The sequence below is a fragment of the Besnoitia besnoiti genome, chromosome I (genome assembly GCF_002563875.1).
Source record: "Besnoitia besnoiti strain Bb-Ger1 chromosome I, whole genome shotgun sequence".
Classification (NCBI taxonomy): Eukaryota; Apicomplexa; class Conoidasida; order Eucoccidiorida; family Sarcocystidae; genus Besnoitia; species Besnoitia besnoiti.
Window position 1 is genome coordinate 1,085,417 of NC_042356.1, and position 22,365 is coordinate 1,107,781.

General features: G+C 58.5%; 2 protein-coding genes and 1 non-coding gene across 3 annotated transcripts; 2 read left to right on the top strand and 1 right to left on the bottom strand.

Annotated features, from left to right (window-relative positions):
- Window positions 1-418: 418 nt before the first annotated feature.
- Window positions 419-17,098, bottom strand: BESB_001660 (uncharacterized protein; the record flags this gene model as incomplete). The annotated part of the gene is made up of 19 exons (XM_029358921.1): window positions 419-3,750; window positions 4,558-4,648; window positions 4,961-5,117; window positions 5,546-5,714; window positions 6,441-6,819; window positions 7,385-8,209; window positions 8,326-8,463; window positions 8,970-9,965; window positions 10,236-10,627; window positions 11,356-11,476; window positions 12,013-12,116; window positions 12,502-12,731; window positions 13,368-13,412; window positions 13,998-14,112; window positions 14,825-14,879; window positions 15,353-15,468; window positions 15,735-15,866; window positions 16,294-16,621; window positions 16,925-17,098. The coding sequence occupies 19 exons, from the start codon at window positions 17,096-17,098 to the stop codon at window positions 419-421; spliced, it is 7,899 nt and encodes a 2,632-aa protein (XP_029221833.1).
- Window positions 17,099-19,024: 1,926 nt separating this feature from the next.
- BESB_011550 lies at window positions 19,025-19,098 on the top strand. Its single transcript has one exon. It is a non-coding gene; the product is annotated as a tRNA-Ile (tRNA).
- A 1,098-nt stretch (window positions 19,099-20,196) lies between these two features.
- BESB_001670 (uncharacterized protein) lies at window positions 20,197-21,661 on the top strand (the record flags this gene model as incomplete). The annotated part of the gene is made up of 2 exons (XM_029358922.1): window positions 20,197-20,275; window positions 20,913-21,661. The coding sequence occupies 2 exons, from the start codon at window positions 20,197-20,199 to the stop codon at window positions 21,659-21,661; spliced, it is 828 nt and encodes a 275-aa protein (XP_029221834.1).
- Between the last annotated feature and the right edge of the window lie 704 nt (window positions 21,662-22,365).

A 22,365-nucleotide genomic window follows, 5' to 3' on the forward strand; every position in this document is an offset into this window, starting at 1 on the left:
CCCGAGTCGGGCGCGACAAGCGCTGAACCTCTGTGCATTGACACACTGGTGCCTGGCCTCGTGACTCGCGTGCGTGTAGACTACTGCATGCGTGTAGTAGACCCATGCTCTGAAGACGAAAAACGGATGCGACGCAGGGAGGAACCCCCAAGTGCCGCCAATCGCGTGGCTGTATCTCTTCAAGCGACTCCGAAAGGATCGCAGCAGCAAAGAAGAGATAGAGGTTAAAGACACGCCGTGCTTTGCTCGCGGCGACTCCTGCGTGCACTCCCACGTGAACCCCTCTCGCAGCGTTGCATGGCTGTTCGAGGACGGTTTTACAGTATTGCTGATATTCAAAGCCCCTTCCTCGTTACCCCCACGTAGTCTCATTTTCGACGACATCGCCAGCTCTTCCAAGCCGCCTTTGCGTTCCTGTTCACTCGCTCTGCTGGGTACCGCTCAGAACGGCATCCCTGCACCGCCTGGAGAGAAGGAGCCTGGCTTGGGCGTCGGCGGCCGCTCTGAGCAAGCAGACGAGCGCATTTTTTTCAGCTTCAGTCTTGGCTCCGCCGGCGAGGGCCCCCCCCGCGCCAGCCGCCCCCCGTCTCCTTTCGCTCTCGCCGCAGCTGCGGCGATCCGGAGCGTGATTGTTCTTCCCGCGCAGACTGCCGTTTCGAGAATAGAGCGCGCTTCGCGAACCTGTTGCGCTGTTTTGATCGCGATGTCGGGAGGCTGAAGAGAAAGCCCCGCCTTCCCACTCGCGTCCGCCTGTCCCCTGCCGGTTCGAAGAGGCACCCGCGGCAGCTGTGGCGTCCGCAGCGGCCGCCACCGCGGTCGCTGCAGCTGCGCGTTGATTTTTTTCGGCTGTTCTGTTGTCGGCTCTCTGCGCTGCGGCGGAGGATCCCGCCTCCGCGCCGTGAGACTGCGTGCGCTTCCTGAGTTCTTGGCGCACCTTGAGAAGGAGGTGGTGCGTCCGCTGCACGGTTCGCTGCGTTGGGTGGTGAAATGGAAAGAGATGCGTCCACACGGCGTGCGCCACGGGCCGCGGCAGCTGCAGGTACACGTCGAAGATGCACTCAAAGAAGCGCTCTTCGAACTCTGCCAGCAACTCGCGGTGCCCGGGGGCCCGCTGCTGGAACGCCGCCAGCGCGGCGGCCGCGGCGGCCGCGACGGAGGACGACTGCGCGGGAGGGTTGATAAAGTGACAAAAGTGCGCGTCTTTGCACGCGTCTGAAGGAGCCGCCGCATGACAGCGAGCCGCGCCAGCGGCGCGTCGAATCACGTCGGGGTCGTGGGCTAGTTCGCGCCGCAGCAAATGACGCTTCGCGTCAGACCATATGCGCGCGCCTGCAGCGATTCGCGCCCGCTTCGCTTCGTCGCTGCGGTCTACTAGCTCCTGAGCTCCGTTCCATGCGGAGCCTGGAAGCGACTCGAGAGTCCAGCCAGAGCGCGGCGTGGGAAAGGGCGCGTTTTCGTGTGCAGACTCCTCACGCGTGGCGTAGGGGACGGGCAATCCGTTCGCGTGGTGAGGCAGAACTGGCTGACTACCTAGGTTCAGTGGCGGCGCAACTGCCGCTAAGTCTGTGTCTCGACAGGCGAACAAGCGCTCCAAAATCAGCCAGCGCTGCATCTGCGTGAGAAACGGTGGAAACTGGGCGGCCCCCTGCGGAATGTGGGGTACCTGGAGGACCCGGGGGCAAGCTGTCCCCTCTGATTCCCTAACAATACGGACGAACTGCATGCCGACGAGGAGCTTGGAGTGCTGCACCTGGATCGAATCCGAGCTGCAACGACTACGGCTGCCTTCCACTCCGCTCCACAGCCTGCTGCCAACGGTAGCGTCTAGGACTGGTGTGTGTACGCCAGGAAACAGCACCCTCTCGCCCGCCCTTGGCTCTCTAGAAGAGGTCACCCCCTCACCCCTTACAGGTTCGTGCGGAAAGCCATCTCCCTCTCTCTGGCGCAGCGACTTTCGCGCCTCAGATATCTGCTGCGCAGGCGCGTGAGGATTTCGGCGGTGCGCGTTGAGCTGAGGCCGATCCCCTTCCTGTGCAGGCGCGTCCTCTTCGATGCACTCCAGCACGCCCCCTCCACTAGACGCCCGCCGCGAGACTTCGTGCTCTAGTGCCTCCAAGTCCTCCATCGGCGACTCCAGAGAAGTCCCCGAAGGCGCGCTAGTCGCCCGCGTCAAGATCGGAGGTGTATGGACACCTGGCGAGCTTTTCCCGGGAGACGCGGGAGATTCCATTAGAGGACAAAAAACTCCACACCCCGAGCACCAGTGCCCGCACGAGTGTGGCGGCTGCGCCGCGTTGGGCGTCGCCAGCTCTCTGGAGAAATCGGCGGTACAGATTGCGACGGAAATATCGGACTTCCGCTTCGCAGACGACGGGAACGGGGGCGGGAGCGACAGGGAGACAGATCTGCTGCTGCCTCCCTCGGGAGACCGCGGCACTTCCTTTCTGTCGCGTATGGAGCTAGACACATTTGCAGATGTTTCAGCTCCCTCTGAGCAGTGAACATTATCACGTTGTCCTTCTCCTATGTTTGTGATGTGCCTCGCTCCTGGCCTCTGGTGTAATATCTGGCTGCGCCCTCTCGTTGCCGCCTGCGAGATTCCCCGAGGCACAGTCTCCCCTTCCCCAGGCCGCCTCAGCAGCTCGTGCCGCGACACGCGCTCGCCGCTTTCGCCGGCGCTGTGCCGTCTGGCTTTCGCGTCCGCGACGCACTCTGTTCCTGAGTGCAATGTCTCACAGCTCCCGACTGAACACCGCCTCTGAGGCGGCAAGGACGCGCTTGGCATCTGCTGGAAAAGCGTGTTCCTTTTCTCCGCAGCCCAGGCGAGGCAGGCGTCGCACGTGTGGCTTCGCAGAACTCCGCAGCAGGGCAGCAGTGGGAAGGGAGGCTGCCGCGAAAGGCTGTGCGACGAGACTCGCGCGGCGCGCCTCGAAGGCGAAGCCCAAGGGAAACTGTCGTCTTCGGCTGAAACCGGGCACAGCTGCTGCGGCCGCGAGAGGCCGTCTCGCTTCGCTCCGTGGCTCGCCGAAATCGCGCCTATGACCAGCGTGGGGAGTTCCGCTGTCAGGACTTCGCCTTCGCAGGCCTTGTGCTCTGCCCCAGCTGTACGTCCGCCCGAGAGGTGCGACAGCGAGCTGGCCAGCCCGTCTTCGGCTTCGCTGTTTCGGCGCCTGCTACCCGCGTGTAGTCCTGCCCACGCCATGTCTGGCGGCCGAGACAGTTCCATATCGAAGCCCGCGTGCATCCTCTGCTCATCTCCCGTCTCTGCTTGCCGTGAGGGGTTTTCTGTGAGGCACAAGGCGGCGGGCTCTTGAGCGCAGCTCACGCAGCTCGCACCTCTGCTGCGTTTGTTTCCCTCTGAGGAGCTCGGCGCAGGCGCCTTCAGCCGCGCCGCTTTCGCGGGCGAGGAAGGGAGCGAAACCCGCTGAAGCAGGAAGTCCTGGAGGTGTAGAAGATGCAGCAGACGAAGCACCGCGCAGGGCGTGAAGGCTGTCCGCACCGCGACGTCCATCCAGAAGGCCCTTACGCAGAAGGGAAGGCCCTCGTCTGCGGAGGCGCCGCTCAGCGAGGCCGCCGAGACGAAAGCAGCGGACGAAAGCGACTCGAAAGAAGACGGCGAAGGCGAAGCGACGGGAGACTCTAGAGAAGAAGAGGAAGACCGAGATAGTGGAGCGATTACGCGAGCGCCTCCGGCTGCACGAAGAAGCGCAGTGTGACTCACGCTGGCCGCAACAGAAAAAAACAGAGGCTCTGAGCAAAAGGGCAAAGTCAGACAAACCGACGGCGGCGCAGACCATTAGAACGCGAGGCAGTATCTCCTCAACACGTGCACGATTACCTGTGGAGTTTGGACAGACAGTCAGGAAGATAAAACAAAGCGACATTCTGCCTCGCCCCCAATCATGAAGCGAAGAGGAGCAGCCAGACCATGAATCGCATCTGGGTGGACGCCGCCGCTAATTCCACTTCAAAAAGCTAAATCTCTTTTTGTCACGTGCCCCTTTGTGGAGTGTCGCTCAGACTCCAAGACGCGCGGTGAGGAGGCTTTAGTTCACCCGAAGATTTACAAAAGTTGGACACACTCAGCCTCTGCCAACTCAGGCCAGTTAACGATTCGCACGAAGCCCCGCTCAGCGTGGAACGGACTCGAACGCATTTGTGAATGGCGTTCGCGCGCCTCTCTTCTTATCTCGTTATGAGAAGGGTGAGACCGATATTCTCAAGAGGCTGCACTCCCGCCGCCGTTTCACATCACCGGCCAGGGAGATGAGGCACGCCCTGCTGCGCGTTTTTGCGTGTGCTCTGCTTCAGACGGAAGGCAAACAATGAAGGGCGTCTGCTGTCCTAGCGGCGCAGGGAGGCCGCTGCAGCTTTCTGACTTAGCCTCAGAAGAACATGAGGCGCGAGGCGCGAGGCGCACGCACAACCCGCAGCACTGACCGCGATCCCCCTCACACACACTTATAACACTACATTAACAAGAAAAAACGAGACACAGAACCGCGCGAGTTCGTTTTCAAGCGATTGCGTCACGTTGCCTTTGCCGCGAAGACTCACCTGGAATGAAGTTCAGCAGAGCGGCGTACAAGAAGTTAAACACACATGCGAGAAGCGCGACTTCTCTCTCGTGCTCCATCGCGTGAAGCACCTGAGGCAGAGAGGCGCCGCACAAACCAGTCGAGAAGAACAAACACGCAGAAGATGCGAAGGAGGGGCAGGCAGTCCCGACGAGACAGGCGGAAGGACAGCAAGGAGGAAAGAGAGGAGACGACAAGCAAGAAATGAAGACACAGCACCAGGGAATCTCCCAGGACGACGCCAGCTCCGCGGGGAAGCCGGAATGACCAACACGAGGCAACTACCCAAAAGAGGCACTGCGACGGGACGCATGCTTAGCATCAGGAGAAGCTTTTTACGAGAGACCTCAAGCAAGTCAAAGCTTCGCCTCTTTTTTTCTCACATGTTGAAGAAAAACGTCTGCGGGGAGCCGCGCCTCCTTCACGCGAGTCCAGAGGGCAGCGGCGATCAGGAGGCGATGCATGGAGCTCGCCGAGAGAGAGGGGAGAGAAGGAAGCAGAAATGCCTGCGAGGCGTCGTCGAGGTACGGAAGAAGATAGCTGGTGAGGCACACACACCCATACAGGCGCCTTGCTGCCTCGCTCAGAATGCAGCAGACTTGCGACATGTGCATGAGTCATTGCGTATTTTATTTGGATGGCGCTTGAAAGCAGAGGGCACCCTCTCTCGCTGGGCACTGCAGCAGCAACGACAGCCTTTTTTCCTCCTTCCCCTTCACCCCACCCTCTCTGTGCTCCCCAGAAAAAGCTGGTAAATAATTCTGTTTCAGAAATGGTCACTACTAGTACGATGTTTCTTGTTAGAGTAGCATGTGAGTAGTCTTTCTCTCTCGCTGTCAATATGAGTGGGAGCAGGAATCCATATATGTTGCGACTGGACCATAACTGATGTGGAATTGGGGATACAAGAGACACGCGAGACTGCCTATTTTTGCAGTCAAACCGCAAAAGTTTTCTGTTTTCCTCACAGTTCGTCTGTCGGGTTGCAAAGCACGGCGCGGGGCGACGGCGTGTGAAGCAGCTCACGAATCGCTGTCATCTTCTCAGTCACGCTAACCCAGATCCTCTGAACTTCCACGTCGGGCTCCTCCGCCTTCTCTTTTCTTCTCGAGGCCACAAAGTGCGGATCTTGACTGCCTGCACGAAGCCCACGGCGACGCAACGAGCGGTGGCAAACAGAGAACGAAAAACAATACGCGTGGACAGAAGACAGCACAGAATGCACGATCTCACGCGCGCGAAAGGCAGCCGTATTGCGGGTTCATGGCGATGCCCCTCTCCACACACACGTAGAAAGAGACAGAAGTCCACGGTTTCCTCACATCACACACGTGGAGAGATATACAAAGGCGAGCTCGGTGGCCTCCTTACGAGCAGGTAAAAAGGCAAGACGCCGCGAGGCCGAACCTGCCCCCTGCATGCTTCATGGATTTTCCATCCCGACATATGCCTATCCATACACACACATATATATATATATATAGTTGCGAGTAAGTAGAGAAAGCGTCCTCGCGGCACTGGTGCATATAGGTATATATCTATACACATATTCGTGTGCGTCGCCGCAGAAGACAAGTATTGCGGCAGACGCACGGAGCTCTCTTTCGCCGCGCAGGTATCGAACCTGCAGATACCTCCTCTCGCAGAGTCTGGAGTTACGCAGCCGCACCGACCGCAGCACTCCCCTCTCACCGGTACAGACTACGCGCACACATTCCTACATTTACAGATACAGACATATGTATACATATGCATATATATGTGTATATATGTATATCAATGCACATATATATGCAAATATGTATGCACATGTATACATGTACTGAGGGGCGTGGAGGATGTTGTTGAGTTGTTGAGGCCTACTGAAGAAGCAGTCGAGGGCGACTCTTTGCACAGGGAGAGCGGGCGCGTTGCTGGGGTCGGCACCTCTCGCGGCGAGCGCCGCCGAGCTGCCCGGGAGGCGCGGAAAGGCCGCATCGAACTGCAGCAGATGGAAGGAAGAGATCGAGAGCGAAGAGACCGACGAAGGACCCAGGGCGACGAACTCCGCGCGTGTCAACGGCCCGCCCCGCGCGTCGCCGCGCGAGCCCAGAGAAGAGAGTGCCGCAGACGAGGCTGAAGACGCGAGCGAGTCGCCACGCGAAAGACGCAGGGGCCGTGGCCCCGGAGGGGAAGGGTTCAAAGGCGCGCCGCGCCCTGGAGCCAGCCGCGACGAGGACAGCGTTCTTGAGCAGATCCACACCTAAGAGACAGAAGACGAAACGCCCACCGCCTTGCTCGCGCGGAGAGAAGATGCGAACCCCCCAAGTTCACTGCAAGGCGAAGAACTACGTGGCTCACGCTCACAGAAAAAATGGTGCATGTGCCGCTGACACAGCGAGAAAGACCTGCGTTGCGACCCGCGGGTCGGAGTCTCCGCTTGCATCGCGGCAGCGCCATTCATTTTTCCTTCGAAACGGGGTATCTCCACGTGGCGCGCTTCTCAAAAGAAGGCAGCCGCGCACGACTGCAACCCAGCCGACATCGTAGAAGAGGAAAGGCGCTGTGCGGCGACACGCAGATCCTCGCGCCTCGCGGAGGAAGAAAGAGGAAGGCATCGGCGCGAGAGAAGGCGAAGAGCCTCGGACCGCGAAACGAGGGAAAGGAAGCGAGCCGAGTGGAGGGGAAGCGAGTGCGAGGCAGAGAACTTCGAACACATGAAAGCCAAAGAGCGAGTGTAGGCCACGGAGAGGACTCATGAAATCGAAACGACAAAGAAAAAACGAGCAAAAACAGAGATAAGAGAGAGAGAGGAGAGATGGACGCACCGGCCTCAGGACCTTGACTCCGCTCTGCGCCCACCACTTCCCTAAGAGGACGGCCCGCGGCGGCAGCGTCTTCTCCTTCTTCTCTTCTCGCGCGCCAGAGTCGCTGTCTCGTTCTGCTCCCTCCTTGCCCGTCTGCAGCGCCGGAGTGCCCTGCTCGCTGTCCCCTTCGCCGAGCGCCGCCGAGCGCGAAGAGAGCGAAGAGCGATCTGAGTCGCTGGCTGTATCTTCTTCTTCAGACTCAGAGGGGCACAGCGTCTTCAGCGAATACCAGCTGAGTTGCTTCCTCGCGGGCTGCGAAGCCGCGCGGGAGACGATGTTCGCATTCCGCTGCTGCCGTCTGTGCAACCGCCTCGCCATCCTCTCTTCTTCCCCCAGGCGCGCGCTGTGCGTCGCGCAGCTAGACAGGCCCGCATGCGTCTCCGCAGCGTCGTCTCTCAACCGTCCTTCATGCCTCGCGCCTCTGCCGCCCTTGTCGCCTCCCTCGCAGCCTCTCTCGCAGCCTCCCGCGGCAAGCTCTGCCGGTGTCCCGCCTCGCGTCCGCGCCGCGCCAGCTCCTTCCATGAAGCCCGCCCCTGCGCTGCTGCCTCGCGTCCTCCCCGTTCCTGGGTCGCGTGCCCCCGCCCCGGAGGCCCGCGGTTGCCAAGAGAGACCCGACCGCGGAGCAGAGGAGGAAGAAGACGAAGAAGGCGAGACACTCGAGGCGCCAGGCATCGCGGAGCGGCCGCCAGACGCGTCGGGAGAAGGCGAAAGGTACAGACATCGCCGAAGCAGCACCAGAGCAGACGGGGCAAACCTGTGCTGCAGGCGAACGTAGCGACGCAGGCTCTAAAGGAACACACGAAGAGAGGAGAGAGATGAGCCGAGAAAAGCTGCAGCGGGGAAGCGCCCTGCGGCGTTGCCTTCTCGCGCACGCCCAACTCATATTTAGCAGCGAAACTCACCTCAGCGAAGTGCTCACTTCCGACGGAGCACCGGCACTGCCTGAGAAGCGCAGCGCCTTTGCCAAACGCGATGGCGGGGATGACCAGCGACGACGCGTCCGTGGACTCGAGGGCGAAGCAGAGCGGATGCGTTGTCGGCTATACACCACAACGGGGGGAAAAACAGGAAGAAAGACGCAAAATTCGGTTCTGCGTGCGGACGAAGCACCGGGCCGCTTCCCACGGTCGCCGTCCGCGAGGGGGGGGGGAGGATGGCCCGTAAGAAGAGAACACATGCGCGAAGAAAAAGAAGAGAACGTGCAGACAAGGAAATGCGGCTTTTTCTGATCTGGAAAGAAAAACCAGAGGGGACTCGGCGGGGGGCAGACCTGGCGCAGCTGAGGCAAGAACTGCATCACGACACGCAAGCCCACATGCACGAGGCGCGGCAAACAGAAGCAGAGGGGACTGAAAGAAGGAGCCAGAGACACGAAATAGAGAGACATCGCAGGTAGAATCCTCTTGGCGGCTGAGTCAGACGATTTTCGTCTGATGCCCACTCCGTATCGAGACACCCTGCCGCTCCGCTGTCCCCCTCGCCTCAACAAACTTTCCAGCGGTGCTCATGAGGGAGCGACACCGCCTTGAATCCTATCTCTAATCACCTTCGAGTCTGCGGTGTACGCCCACTGCTTGATGTGCGCGTGGAACCAGTGCCAGATGAGCGCGTCTTCCAGAAGGCGAGCGTCCTCTCTGTCTTCTTCGTGACTTGCGCGCTCCGCGTCGGCGGCCTCTCCGCCCTCACTGTCGTTGTCTCCCGCTGCTTGGGAGCGGTCCCCGCGAGCGCCCTTCGGCTCTACCTCCTGGCTGTACCTTCCACTTCCATCAGAGTCGGGAAGAGACACTGGCGGCGGCGCGATGCGGCCTTCACTCGGACTCTCCGCTCCGCCTGCGCGCGGGCCCTGCTGCCCCCCGCCGCGCTTGGGCCTGTCCCTCTGGCGCCACAGGGCGGCGCCTGCGAGCCTGTCCTGCATGTGCTTGGTGCCCTCGCGCTGCAGCTGCAGCACCGCAGTCGTGCTGATGGACTTCAGCACGCGGCTCTGCGAATCTCCTTTCGCTCGCGCGACTCCGCACGCAGCCTCGAGTTGGTCCTCGTCGGGCGCGCGCTGGCCGCCAGCGCCGCAGCCGTCCCCCCTCCCGACTCGCCGACGAGGGGAGACAGAGGCCGCGGAGGTGACGGCGAGCGCGGCAGCAGCCTTCAGGACGGCGAAGAACGAGGGTGGCGGACTGCGCGCCCACAGCCGGTCTTCGCGGCTCCGCCGCAGCGCCGCCTCCTCGCCCTCCTCCGCGCCGAGAGGCGCCTTGGAAGACACGGAGCGAAGTAGCGCGTCTGGGCGACTTGGGGACAGCAGGGCGCCGCCGGCAGCGAGCGCGGGCCCCAGGGGCCCAGCGAGAAGCGGCGCAGCCTGGAAGGGCGACGAGATGCAGAGACGCCGCATGGAAAACGCGCCGTCAGACGCGAAGAACACAGACGACGGAGGGCGCGACAAAGAGGCAGAGGCCGCCTCCATCGGCGATGCGAACGGCAGCGGGCGGAGCCACGCAGAGAGAAAACGCCGAGACGCGACGTGCTCAAGCAGAAGGCGGAGAAACGCGTCTCTCTGAGACAGAACACAGGGCGAGATCGCCGACAAACTTCCGGTTCTCTCAAAAACACAAATCATGCCCCGATCGACCGAGACCGGCGCGCGCTGGTCGACGGCGACTGCGTTTCAGACTCCAGCGCGGAGAGCCCCCCTTCCTCCCCAAGCCCTGTCTGGGAACTATTCCATACGCGTTGGACTACAGGTTTAGATCTTGCGTGGTAAGTCGCTGTTGTCTCACACCAACAGCCCACGACGCAGAGCTGCAAATCTCGAGTTGAGCCTTACGTGCGAGTACCCAAGGGCCTCGGCCGCGAGGTAAATTGCGATCGCGTCGGGAATCCAGGCATCGCTCCACCAGGTGTGCGGGTCGCCCCGCGAGGTCGCTTCGTCTGCGTGGCTCTCCGCTTCCCCGCCGGTCTCGTCTTCCCGCCTCGCGCCGCGCCTCAGCGCCTCGCTACCGTGGCGACGCGGCAAGCAGAGGCAGAGGGACGTCGAGGCGTCCAAGGCACACGCGCAGGGATTCGTGCCAGTCCACAGGCCGCAGACGACGCGGTAAAGCGTGTGCACAGCGGAGAGGATATCGTCTGCCTCAGCGGCCTCCAGCAGCCGCGACGGCGCCGGAGGCAGGAACAGACACTCCAGGAGCGAATCGCGCAGCAGGAGCGCGCCGTTGGTCGCTGGAAACACCCCGCGAGAGAGAGGGAGCAGGAGACAGGCAGAGACAGACAACACAAAGCCGTGTTTAGATCACGTGCACACGAGAGGGAACTCGCGGCGGAGGGAGAGTGGAAAGACGCAAACGCCAGCAGCCTCCACAGAATGAAGCATACATGTGTATTCACGCCGTCCGAAAATATACGGATTCGCCTGGGCGACACACTACGTAGGCGTCGATATGACAATCCCCCCGGCAAGCGAATAAGCAGTTTGATTCACTTGCTTATCTGATACCTCTTGGGCGCTTCTCTCTCTCTAGAGGCCTATAATCATCAGGCAGATAAGTATAGATGCATCCTTGCAGGTCTCTCTCCACATCTATTGATGCCTCTATTCGTGCTGACCGACTTATCGTGTCAGAAAACGCCCATCTCGCAGCTGCCCCTGCCCGCACTGAGTAGAAATAAATACATATCTTTACACGGGTCCACAAACATATATATATATCTATCACAGGCACAGAGGGCAACGAGACGACGCGACCCCGGTGTGGCTTCGGGGCTCGCGGACAGAATGAAACGGCAGTCCGCTGAAAAGCTCGAGGAAGAGTTAGCCGTGAACGCGCGGTTAGAGCTGTGTGCTTGGAAAACTCTGGATGTAGCTGCCTGCGACTTGAGGTTTCCTCGGGGTGCCGGGAGCACCGCGCTCGAGGCCAGGAAAGAACGCACGCGAAGAAAACGATACTTACCGTAGCTCAGAGGCGAGAGGTCGTGGGGCAGGAAGAGCACATCGAGTTTGTGGCCGCCGAAGGGGATCTGGAAAAACTGCTCAAAGTGCGTGAAGGCGTCTGTCAGCAGCGAGAGCAACATCTGAAGAAAACGAGGCAAAGAGAAAGCGAAACTCCGAACAAGCTTAACCCAACATCGTGGAGACGACTGCTGAAATCTGAGAGGCTTCTTTCCAGGTCTCTGAGGTGGAGCAGACGCGATGTGTGACACAGAGGGTTCACTTTCGCGAAAAAGCGCGTTCACGGACGCAGAGCTACATCGAGACGAAGCTGGAGAAGCGCCTATGCAGCAGGCAGAAGAGACGGCGCGGCCCCTGAAAGACACTCCGACAGAGGAGATCCATAAAACGAGGAAATCCCATATGCATGCATTTATACCGGAGAAGAGTCAAGGTGCGAGCTTCCATCTCGACAATTCCCGTAGAAGATTCCGTCGTCGAGGTGACTTCTCTCTATGGGTACTCGTGTATCGGTACATCTGGCTACATGTATGCCGGCGCAGGCGCACGCTAACGAAAGAAAGATAAAGAAGATACATATATGTATATATGTATGCTTTGAGTTGCAGCCAGCTGCGCAAGCATGACGATGCATGAGTAGTTGACGCGGCGAACTGACCTCCCAGTCTTCGCTAGCAAATCGCCTGGAGGCGCGGAGATAAAACGCGAGAGGAACGAGGCGGTCTCCATGTTCCCCTTCTTCGCTGGAAGCCTCATCTGATTCTAAAAACCGACACACACGGACGCCCCGGCGTAGGAATTCACGCAGATATCGCATTTTGAGTCTCTTCGCTGTGAACTGAGGCCTCGAAGAGCCCAGAGGGGCGCTGGTTCAGACCCATTCCGCAAGATCCGCCAATCACGTTGCTGCCTTTGCTGAGAGGAAGCCAGACTCCGCTCCGACGTCGAGTCTTCTGCCCTCGCACGCTTCATCACCGCCTCCGCCGTGCTTGGATTCAGCAAAGGACGCGCCGCAACACCCTTCTCGCAGGCGTTTAGAGACCAAAGAAGAAAGACGCGCACACTCTCGCTTGACGCTAGCATTGCTCATCCTCATTTCTGATCGACAGTTCGCTAGTTGACGGGGCGACTCAGCTTTGAAACGCACCTTCTGTCGTGAGGGACTCGCCGGGAGAGGAATGCCACAGGTCGGTGTACTGAAGCGACTCTGCGGCCGAGGGGGAATGCGTGTCTGCGCCGCCTGCTTGACGCCTCAACCCGAGGCGGCTGCGCCGCCGCCGCAGCTCAGCAGAAGCCGCAGAGGGGAAGAAGGAGAAGGTCGGAAGAAACGCGCGGAAAACTTGAAAGGGCCCCACGGCGAGGAAGAAGCGTGACGGACTGCAGCGAGGAGACCAACGAGAAAGCAGAGAGAAAGACTGAACCGTGGGACGGGCAGGGGGGGAGGGGGTGGGTGCCCAGAGGGCAAGACGGGGCAGACAGCGAAGGATGCAAAGGAACAGCGACGGAGGCAAACGAGGGCGCGGAGGCAGCGAAAACTGGTCACAAACGCGAGCGGCGCGACAGAGGCCTAACAGAAGGCACAAGAAGGAAGAGAGAAAGACGTGGAACACAGGGACCACGAGGGGGGAAGACACCTGCCACGACAGAAAAACAATGGACGCGAAAGCAGAGGAGAGAGAGGGCGAGAGGAGGCGGCCACAACAAGCATCAGGAGAGCGTGAAGAACGCGGGAAGGAGGAAATGGACTGCCAAGCCTTAGGTGCACAGAAAGTGCGAGAAGCTGCAGCGACCAGCCGCACAGAGCCCGGCAGAAGGGGAGCGAGACAGCCACGCCATCGACCCTCTCGCAGACGGAGGGTCTCAAGCGTGAGCTTCATCGCGTGCGTCGCGAACGATGAAACATGCAACTCACTCGCCGCAACCGTCCCGACTCGCCCACATGACGGGTTCGCGGGATGCCTGCAAGCCTTTTACAGATTTCCCTGTTCATCTCCTCTCACGCTCTTCTCTCACCTCATCGCTCCACTCCGTTTGAAGGCCCAGACGCGGCAGGCGCCCCTGAGGTGACGTAGGAGAGCAAGTCGGGCAGGGAGACACGCGACAGCCGTTCGAGAAAAAATAAAGGAGCGACAGGGTTGCAGGCCGCCAGGCGCGGAGGAGGAGCCACGCCAATACAGCAGAAAGATGGAGAGAAGGAGGAGGCAGACCCTTGCCTCGAAGGCCTTCGGCTGGGCTTGACGCACACGCGCCTGCGTACTCGACAGGACTCTGTGTAGCTCCTTGGGAAGCCACGCGTCGTCTGTGTCGGTTTCATTGAGAGAGCAAACCGCCTGCCGATCTTGAATGGGAATACATCCCCCTTTCAAAAATCCATATCCTCTGCTCTCGCTGAGGCGCCTCTGCGTTTACCTCTGGGACAGCAAGCGCCCGCCCCAGGAAGGCCCACCCTGACAGTCTCGAGGTTTTGTGAAGTGCGTGAGGAACGCGAGCGGTGCGTCGCCATGCATCGAGCTGGTAAAAGAAGAGAGTGAGCTTCAACACTTTGAGTGTTAACAGAGAGGGAGACGTCCTCCTTGTGGCGCTGCCTACCCAGAATCTACGACCCCAGATTGTGAGGAATGCCCGCTTTATATAACAGCCCACCTCGGAACGTCATCGAGAAAGGAGGGAGGAAGCGACTCATCGACATCCAGGTTTTCTTCTTTCCGCGTCTTGAGCGTGTAGTCCACCGTGTCGCGATACACATGCGCGACTTGAGCTGAGAGAAGGAGAAAAACAGATCCCCGAGGCCGCAGCTGAGTCACGCGGGGAGACGACTAGAAAGGCCGAAAGGGACAAGGAGCTCGCGGAGAGACACAGCGCCGAAGCAAAGGCGATATGCGAGCGGCGAAAAAGAGAAAGTGGGCGGATGGAGCCTGAGGCACCGCGGATGGTCAGACGCCCAGGCGAGCGAGAGCAACCGAGGCGACAGTTGGAGCTAAGCAAAGGAAGTCGCCAGATCCAACGAGACACCATCCGTCCGCGAGAGGCGGAGGTTCTCACGCTTCACAGGCCATAGAGGACAGAACGAGATGTCTCCTTCGCGGAAAAACACGAGTGTCTGCTGCGCGCTGAGCTGCGTATCGCCGATGGACGACGTGCGTGGAGGATCTCCACGAGTAGCTTCCAGCGAGGATGCCCTTCGCCTTGCGCTCTTTCTGGATGCTTGATAGAGACAGGCATTCACATACGTTTAAAAACTCCACCGCATGCAAGCCTGGGGCACACACGTAGCCTGGACCTCTGCGCCGCGTGCCTCGCATCCCTCATCTCTGCACGCATTAGGAGACGAGATCGCCCCTGGCAGAGCTGGGGAAGGTACGGGGCTACATTCGACTGAGGCGGTCGCTCTTGCCGGTTCACGGAAACCCATCTTTACTATCGAAAGAAACCGCTGGGGGAGACCGACGTTTAAAAAGGGAAAGACTCACTATTGGCGACGACCGAGCAGGAGGGCGGCGCTGTCACAGTGAGGCTGAAGGTGCCCTGACGAGGAGAGACAGGCGCAGCGCAGCAGCCGCGAAGAGAGACATCGAGGCCCGGCAAATGCCGCGGGTAGACAGCCGAGTCACAAGAGCAAACGCGCTAGGATGCGCCGCCTGACACGCGAGCCGCGACACGTTTTTCTCCGCGCGGGGATGCCGCAGCCCTCCCGTTGCATGTCTCTGAAGAAATGCGACAGGAAAAGCTGCTTTCAAGCGCGGCACAGAGAAAGAATGGAGCAGCTGCAGTCTGTGGGTGGCTGCAGGGCCAAGTCAACGCGGAAGCTAGCCGGCGACGCGCGAACGCGATTACCACAACAGAAGAAAGCCTCGAGACTGAGAGGCAGAGGATCCGTGAGAAGCGCGAATGAGCCGCGACGGAGCACGCGGGAGAAGGAGCAAACGCGAGAGGAGAGACTGAGCGTTTCGGTGTGAGTTTCGCGAGTGAGTTGTTCGCCGCGGAAGGGGCGCGCAAACCTGGAGATCTGCTTGGTCAAAGCAGGGAAAAATTCTGTGCGCCTCGTAGAGCCTGCAGTCTGCTAAAAGATACTCCTCGTTGTCGCGCGGGTCGGTCACTCTCTGCATGCCTGCTCCTGAACAGGAAACCGAGGAACGCGACATGGATTTCACACCCCCCCACCAACTCTATCAGACTACATACAAGTATACATATATATATATATATATATATATATATATATATCTACAGAGATACAAATATATATATGCATACTGACATTGTGGCAAGCGCATGTGCAATAAACTACCCATCTGTGCGCATCTGCATATCCATGCATTCATATCCATATATTCGAAAGTTTGGCTACGAGCCAGACGCGGAGGACTTGTGGATGCCTACCTGCCTGATCAAAGCAGTTGACGAACGAGACAAACACTTTGTTCGTTTCCCTCGCGAGAAGCCAAGCTCCAGGGATATGAAGACGGTGGCGGCGCCAGTGGATCGGCTCGGGGAGTCGGAAGGAGAGGAAACCTGAGCGGCACGCGGACATCTACCCACGCTCCCTGTTGAGATCTCAACGAGACGAAATCCCTCCTGCCTCATCTGTCTAGATAAATGTATATTTATTTTCATATTTGTGTTTATATCCCCATACAAACACGCGCGTACCTGCTGGTGCCAGACAAGGCAAGTACATCGGGATACTGCGGTGGAAGGGGAGGAGGGACAAAAGCAAAGCAATCTCCTGTCTGACTCTGGCGGGCATTAGGCGTCCTTCTGCAGGAGGCAAGCTCTTTCTTTATGACGTGCGCCTCTTTGCAGAGAGAGACAAAGACCTCTTGCGGCCCCCCCGGGAAGTGGAAGCCCTTCGAAGCGCACTTCTGTTTGAAGCTCTCCTAGCCTACGTGCTCTTCCAGGCCTCTCCTTCCACCCCGTCGTTCCCGTGTTTTCGCCGTACCTGCAGCATGCAAGGGAGCGCCGTCGCCACCGACGTGTTTCCCGTTGATCCAGAGGCCCTGGATGACGCCTCCAGAGAAATTCAGGAAGATGCCTTTGGCAAGAGCGAGAGAGGCGGCTGAAGGCTTTAGGCAAAACTCAACGAGGATCTCGCCGGCGTACACGCACCTTCCTCCATTAAGGCCACTCGCCGCGGGAACAGACGCTGTGGATGAAGGCACGAATGTCGAGGCTCCAACCAAGTGAATCAGGAGAGTGTAGTCGATCGAGTGAAGCAAGGCGCTGCGAGCCCGGGCCTCGGATTCCTCCTGAACGTCTGGAATACTCAGCTGCAGGCTCACACGAAACGGAACATGCAACGAAGGAGCCCTTCCACATATATATGTATATATATATATATATATATATATATATATATATATATATATATATATATGCAGACACACAATCGGTGTCCGCACGTATAAGTGAGAAGTCTCTGGCGATGTGAGAGGCGGTTGCATTAGCGACCCTGTTGCACAGAGCTCGCTTTAACTCAGCCCCCCCCCTCCCCCGCCCTTGGATAACGAAAAGGCGTTGTGTTGATGTCTCGTGTGCTGCGGCTACAAATGCTCGCTGCGGCGTTCGCTGACTTCCTTGTCGTGAAGCCACATCGGCTCCATGCGTTCCTTCGTACGTCTCGCCTCCGCGATCCAGCTGTTCATCCACCATCTTCCAGCGTAGAGAGCGACGCCTAGAAGACCAATGAGAGCGCCCTGGAGGCCGAGGCCTCCCCCTGTAGCGTTCGCGCTGGAAAAGTCGCCCATTTCCTCTGGTTCATTTGCAGACAGGCTTGAGGGAGGCGCTTCTCAAGATCCAGATCCTCATTCGCAGAGGAAAATGCGTCGCCCGTAAGTTTCACACATGCCCCCCGTATACACCAGACAGACTCGAGCCGCCGTTCGGCAGCCAGGAAACGTAATTTGTTTGAAATAGCTCGCTCAGCCCAGCACGTCCAGTTGTTCCCGAGATGTCTTTCGGATGAGGAGAGGTTTCATGTGTCCCTGAAGTTCGGTTCTCTGTGGAACCAGAAATGGGCGCATGCCATCAAACGACTCAGTTTCGCGTGGATGGACTCGTGTGTCTGGCGTAGTCTGGAAGCAGACGTTTCGCGCATGGTGAACTGCGCGCCAGGAGGGAATAGCTTGTGAAACCGGTGTCGTTATGGCACAAGAGTAGCGTACAAATCCAGCCGATACTCATCTGCGGAGCGTAGATTGCTCGACTTTGTCACCATGTTTGATGCCTTTACGCGTAGTATTCGTTAGGTCTGAACACGTATGCTGGTAAGTTTAGCAGGGCAGAGCGTGCAGTCTCACATATGGTTATCTTGAGTTATTGCGAGAGCGCTCTACTTTTTTGAAGTAATGTTAAAACCGTTAGTGCGAACGACGCACGGAACATGAAACACTGCTGTTTGTCTGCCAAATCGGGGAGCCCGTTCCAGCAAGAAATGAAAAAACTGATTTTCAGACGTTCAGATACCTGGTCCCAGTTTGTGGTGGTTGACGCCAACAACGACGGATGAGTACGTAGACACAAGATAAGGCGCTTGGAATGAGGGATGCGGAGAAGGTAGATAAACGGTGAAGCCTTGTAAAAGCCTCTAGGAATACGCCTGTCAGTGAGGCTTTCCAGTCCGCGGCACGAAAGCACTTGAATAATGCTGGACTCGACGTGAAAACTGAGAAGACAGGATACGTGTTGAAAACAGGAGAGCTAGCATGCATGAGGTGGCTCATGGGAACCCATGGGAACTCGATACCTGTTGAAAGCATACTGTTTCACCGTTATTTTTGGTTTTGTTCCGTGAACATGTGTGCAGGAGCGCGGCCGGCACTTGAGTGGCGAGGGGTGGAGGCCCGTTCTGAATCTCGGTCTTGTTTCTACTTTTGCTTGCCTTCGACTACAGCTTCCATGAATAATAAAAAGCGTCGGATGTCCAATGCGCCCATACTGCCTAGTATCATTACAGGCCAAGCGAAACCAACTCTGCCCAAGACACGTAACTGAAGCCATACGCGGTCTGCTTTTCCGCGCTTGATGGCAAACGCGAGTGTGTGTGCTCGTCTGTAAGAAAGGTAAGAGTCCCTTGAACTGAGAAATTGTGAAAAAGCTGAAGAACACCATGCTGTTAGAGTTTCTTGCATCTGTCAGTTGCTTGCCGCTTGAGGGGTCAGACCGCCTCACCACAGTCCTGACCTCGCTGGTCTTCGGATGATGGGAGTTATCCGGTATCCAAATATACTTTATGAATAGCCCCTTGCTTCATCAGCCAACTCACTAAATATCTACAGTCTACACACTACGTTTTGTGTCAAATCGAAGCGATGGGCATGCTGCGAAGGCGCTGAAGCAGCAGCATGAGGCAAGTAAGGGGAAGAGGAAGTATGGCGACTCAGATATATCGCCCGAACGGGGGAACCTGAATACCGCAGCGAGATTTTGTCTCGTCAAAACAGGGGACCGCGCAGCTATCGGTTCCCTAATAATCCGTAACAAAGCGGCATGTTGCCGACTTCGCTGCTGCACGTTGTCGAGAGCGATTCAGCGGAAAGTCCCCGACAACCTGTTCGGCCGAGGAAGCACGCGCCTCTCCGTGACAGTGAACCCGAAATTCAAAAGACTGTACGGGTTGTATAGTGCGCTGAACTTTGAAATGAGAAGCATCATCTCCGTCGGTCGATCGTCCAGGTCCTATAGCTCAGTTGGTTAGAGCATCCGGCTAATAACCGGAAGGTCGCCGGTTCGATCCCGGTTGGGACCAATTTCCTGGCCTTCCTTTTCTCTAAACCTAAAGCTACTCCATTGTCACGTCGTCGTGGTGCGATAGACGGCGGTCCCCCGGAAAAAAGAGATTCTTCACTAGGAGACGTCTAATTCGACGCCAGCGAAGCCCTCGGTACAGCATCCCGTCGCTCTAGTAGGCGAGACAGCAGCTCCGCCTGCAGCCTCTAGGTACCAACAATAACGGGTTATCGATTCCTTCTGCAACTCCATTTTCGCGCGCACAGGGATGGATGCCCGCAAAAACTGCTTTTTGCATTCACTGACACCCGCGGGTTGGTCCTTGCTCTGCACACGCGGGAGAGAGGGAAGGGGGAAAAACCCCGAAAGTGAATAACTTGCTACACCGCGTAGTGTCCGGGGGTCCCTCGCTGTGCTAGCATTTTGTGAAGTCCTGTCTAGCCAGTCTCACTTTCTCGTAACCGAATCCTCTGTCTCTCTCCGTCACTTTGTCTTTTGGCATCGTGTACAGTTTTGTCTTCGATTTTGTCTGACACCGTTCGCAGGAACCGCGTCATTTTCTTTGAGTGAATGTCTTTTGCAGCGGCGGTGTGTGTTCGAGGACCCGCCTGTCCTGTTCGGATCCCCTGCCTTCTTTTCCTTCTCTGCATGTGGGCGGAGAACCTCGTGGTTCCCTGTCTCATATGTGCCATCGCGGATGACCTTTGTCTGCAACCTTCCTTGACGCAACGCGTTTTCACTCAAGTCTCTTCTTTGCCGTCATGGCTTTTCCCTGACTGATTTCCCCCGTTTTTCAAACACTCCGACCTCTCCCTCTCCCCGGTTCTTGTCTGCCTCTCGAAACACGTGACTTTGCTCGCCCTGCCCCCGTCTTGCTCCGTCTCCAGGGACTGTTCGCCTTCTTTGTTGGTTTATTTCCTCTTTAGTCTCGACAGTCATCTGTCGCTTGCTTATCGGGGTTTCCAGGGAGATTCGCTTTCAGTCTTCAGGAGACACCGCACGCGTTCCCGCAGATACCTCAGCCTGGGCACCCTCTCTCCTCGAAAAGTGACCAAATTCACCTCTAGTCAGAGGCAGTCTCCCTCTCCACGCCCTCCACTTCTTCTCCCCAGCCAGAATGATGCGCCCCTTGGCCTTTCGCGGGCCTCTTCTGCCGCTCTTGGCTGCAGCGTCCGCAGCTATCCTGACGCTCTCTGGTACGCGAGAATCACAGAAAATAACGAGATGATTTTTCCTTGCTTTCTGAGGTCCATGGAAGGGCTCGTCTTTGTATATTCTATCCTGAGAACGACTGGAGAGCAGAGACGCACGTTTTCTGACTGTCGTTAGCTCGAGGCTCAGGCATGCAAGCGTGCTGTCTCGCAGTCACCGTTTCAGGCGGATTTTTCCTTTGGCGGCTTCACACACAACGCAAACCGCGCTGTCCGCTTCCTTCGTGACTCAAGTCGCTGTGTGCTTTCAGCGCGCTGTTGTCTGGTGACCCCTTGGTCTGCGATCTGCGGCCTACCCTAGTGTAGAAGAGGCCTCGAGGCCTCGAGCGCGGGTTGCTTTCCGCAGGAGACGCTGCAGTCGAATTTCGAGGCAGGCACGTTGTGTCTCGAAAAATGTATGAAACTCAACACACGTCTTCCATACTCCTCGAAGCGGCTGTCTCGTCCTCGTCACACATGCTACCCCAACTGCGGCGACGTCGTCGCCCGCCTTGTCACCTTCCTTCTCGCCCTCTTGGCGGCTAGATACTCTGTCTTGTGCGCTGCGAGCGCCGGGTGCTTCCTGTCTCACTCTCCCCTTGTATCGCACTTTTTGTGTCTTCCACGTTGTCTGTGTGTGCAGCGACAGCGCACTACAACCCCGGGCAAGTTCGCCAAAAAATTCTCTCAACCGATTTCGCGCGCGCGCGGGTCGCCGCGTCGACGGAGACCTCCCCGCCGGGGGAGCGCTGCGCCGCCTCTGCCTCCCCTGCCGAGAAGAGCTCGGGGTCGGCGCAGTCTGTCAAGACCGTGAGCCTCACGGAGCTCCTCACACAGGGCGCGCGCCAAGAACCAGGCACGGAACCCGAAAAATTGGACAAACGGGGCGACTGGGAGCGGTGCCGCGCGTCGTCTTCACGCACCACCCAGCGCTCTCTGAGTCCGGGCTTCGACGCGGCGTCCCCCTGCGCCGCGTCCGCCGCACTTCCTCCGCCCGCCGCGGTGGCGGAGCTCGCGGAGACATCGCCTTCGACCGCGGTCGCGGAGCCCGCGGGCCCGGACGCCGCCCCGGCGAAGCGCGCCGCGGGGGCGCAGAAGGTCTCCTTCCTGGAAGCCCTCGGGCAAGCCGCGGCGGCGGAAGCGGCGGCCTTGGGAGGCGGAGTGTGGGACCTGAGCACGTGGGGGGCGGGCGCGTTTGTGCCGGGGCTGGCGAACGCGGAAAATGCGGCGAAGACAGGCGAAGCGACCGCTGCAGCGTCGGGCGGCTGGTTCGCCTCGTGGGGCGGCAACTGGCGCGAGACAGTCCAGCAGTTCTTCGCGAAAGTCGACAAACGCATCGAGGAGGCCAACGGCATGCTCATGCACGGAGACCTCTACGAGTTCCCGCTGTAGAGACAACGCGAAACTCCCCGCAGATCGTCGCGGAGCGCCACGCTGTGCGAGGGCTCCCTTGCAGAAAAGAGACGCTCCGTCGCGGTGGCGAAAACGCTCAGGAAGGACACTACCTTCTAACCCTGCTTAACGCGCTTGCACAGTGATGGCTGAAGAGAGGGATATGAGGAGAATCTCCTGCGTCCATTTTTGTGAATCTATACAAGAATGGGGTCTGTGTGTCTGCGATGCATTCCAGACGACGCATGGAAACGCGCAGAAACAACAAAAAGCGAATACACGCGAGATACGTGGGCAGGTACTTGCCTGCGACTATATCCACACCCTGCGCCCACATGAAAGTATATATATGTTGATGTATTTTTATGCGTATATGCAAGCCTACACAGGCGCACACGCATACAGCAAGTTCATGAGCGGCTAGGGCGTAGCGCCTGGCTGGCGAGATCGGAAGGCGGTGTCTCGGGGTCGGTGCAGTCTCTGCAGGGAAAGCAGTGTTGTAATGTCGTGTGAGGCGCATCGTTTTTCGCGCAAGCTCCCGTTTAGAAGGAAAAGTTTTTCTTCTGCGTTCGCCACTCGAGGCTTTTACTCTCAGGGCTCGGCGTGCGTTCCCGTGGAGAGGGGGCCACGGCCTGCGGCTAGAGACAGTCAGCGGGCGGAGGGAAAGGCCTTTATTCGCGAGACGTCTCGCCTTTTTCGCGGCA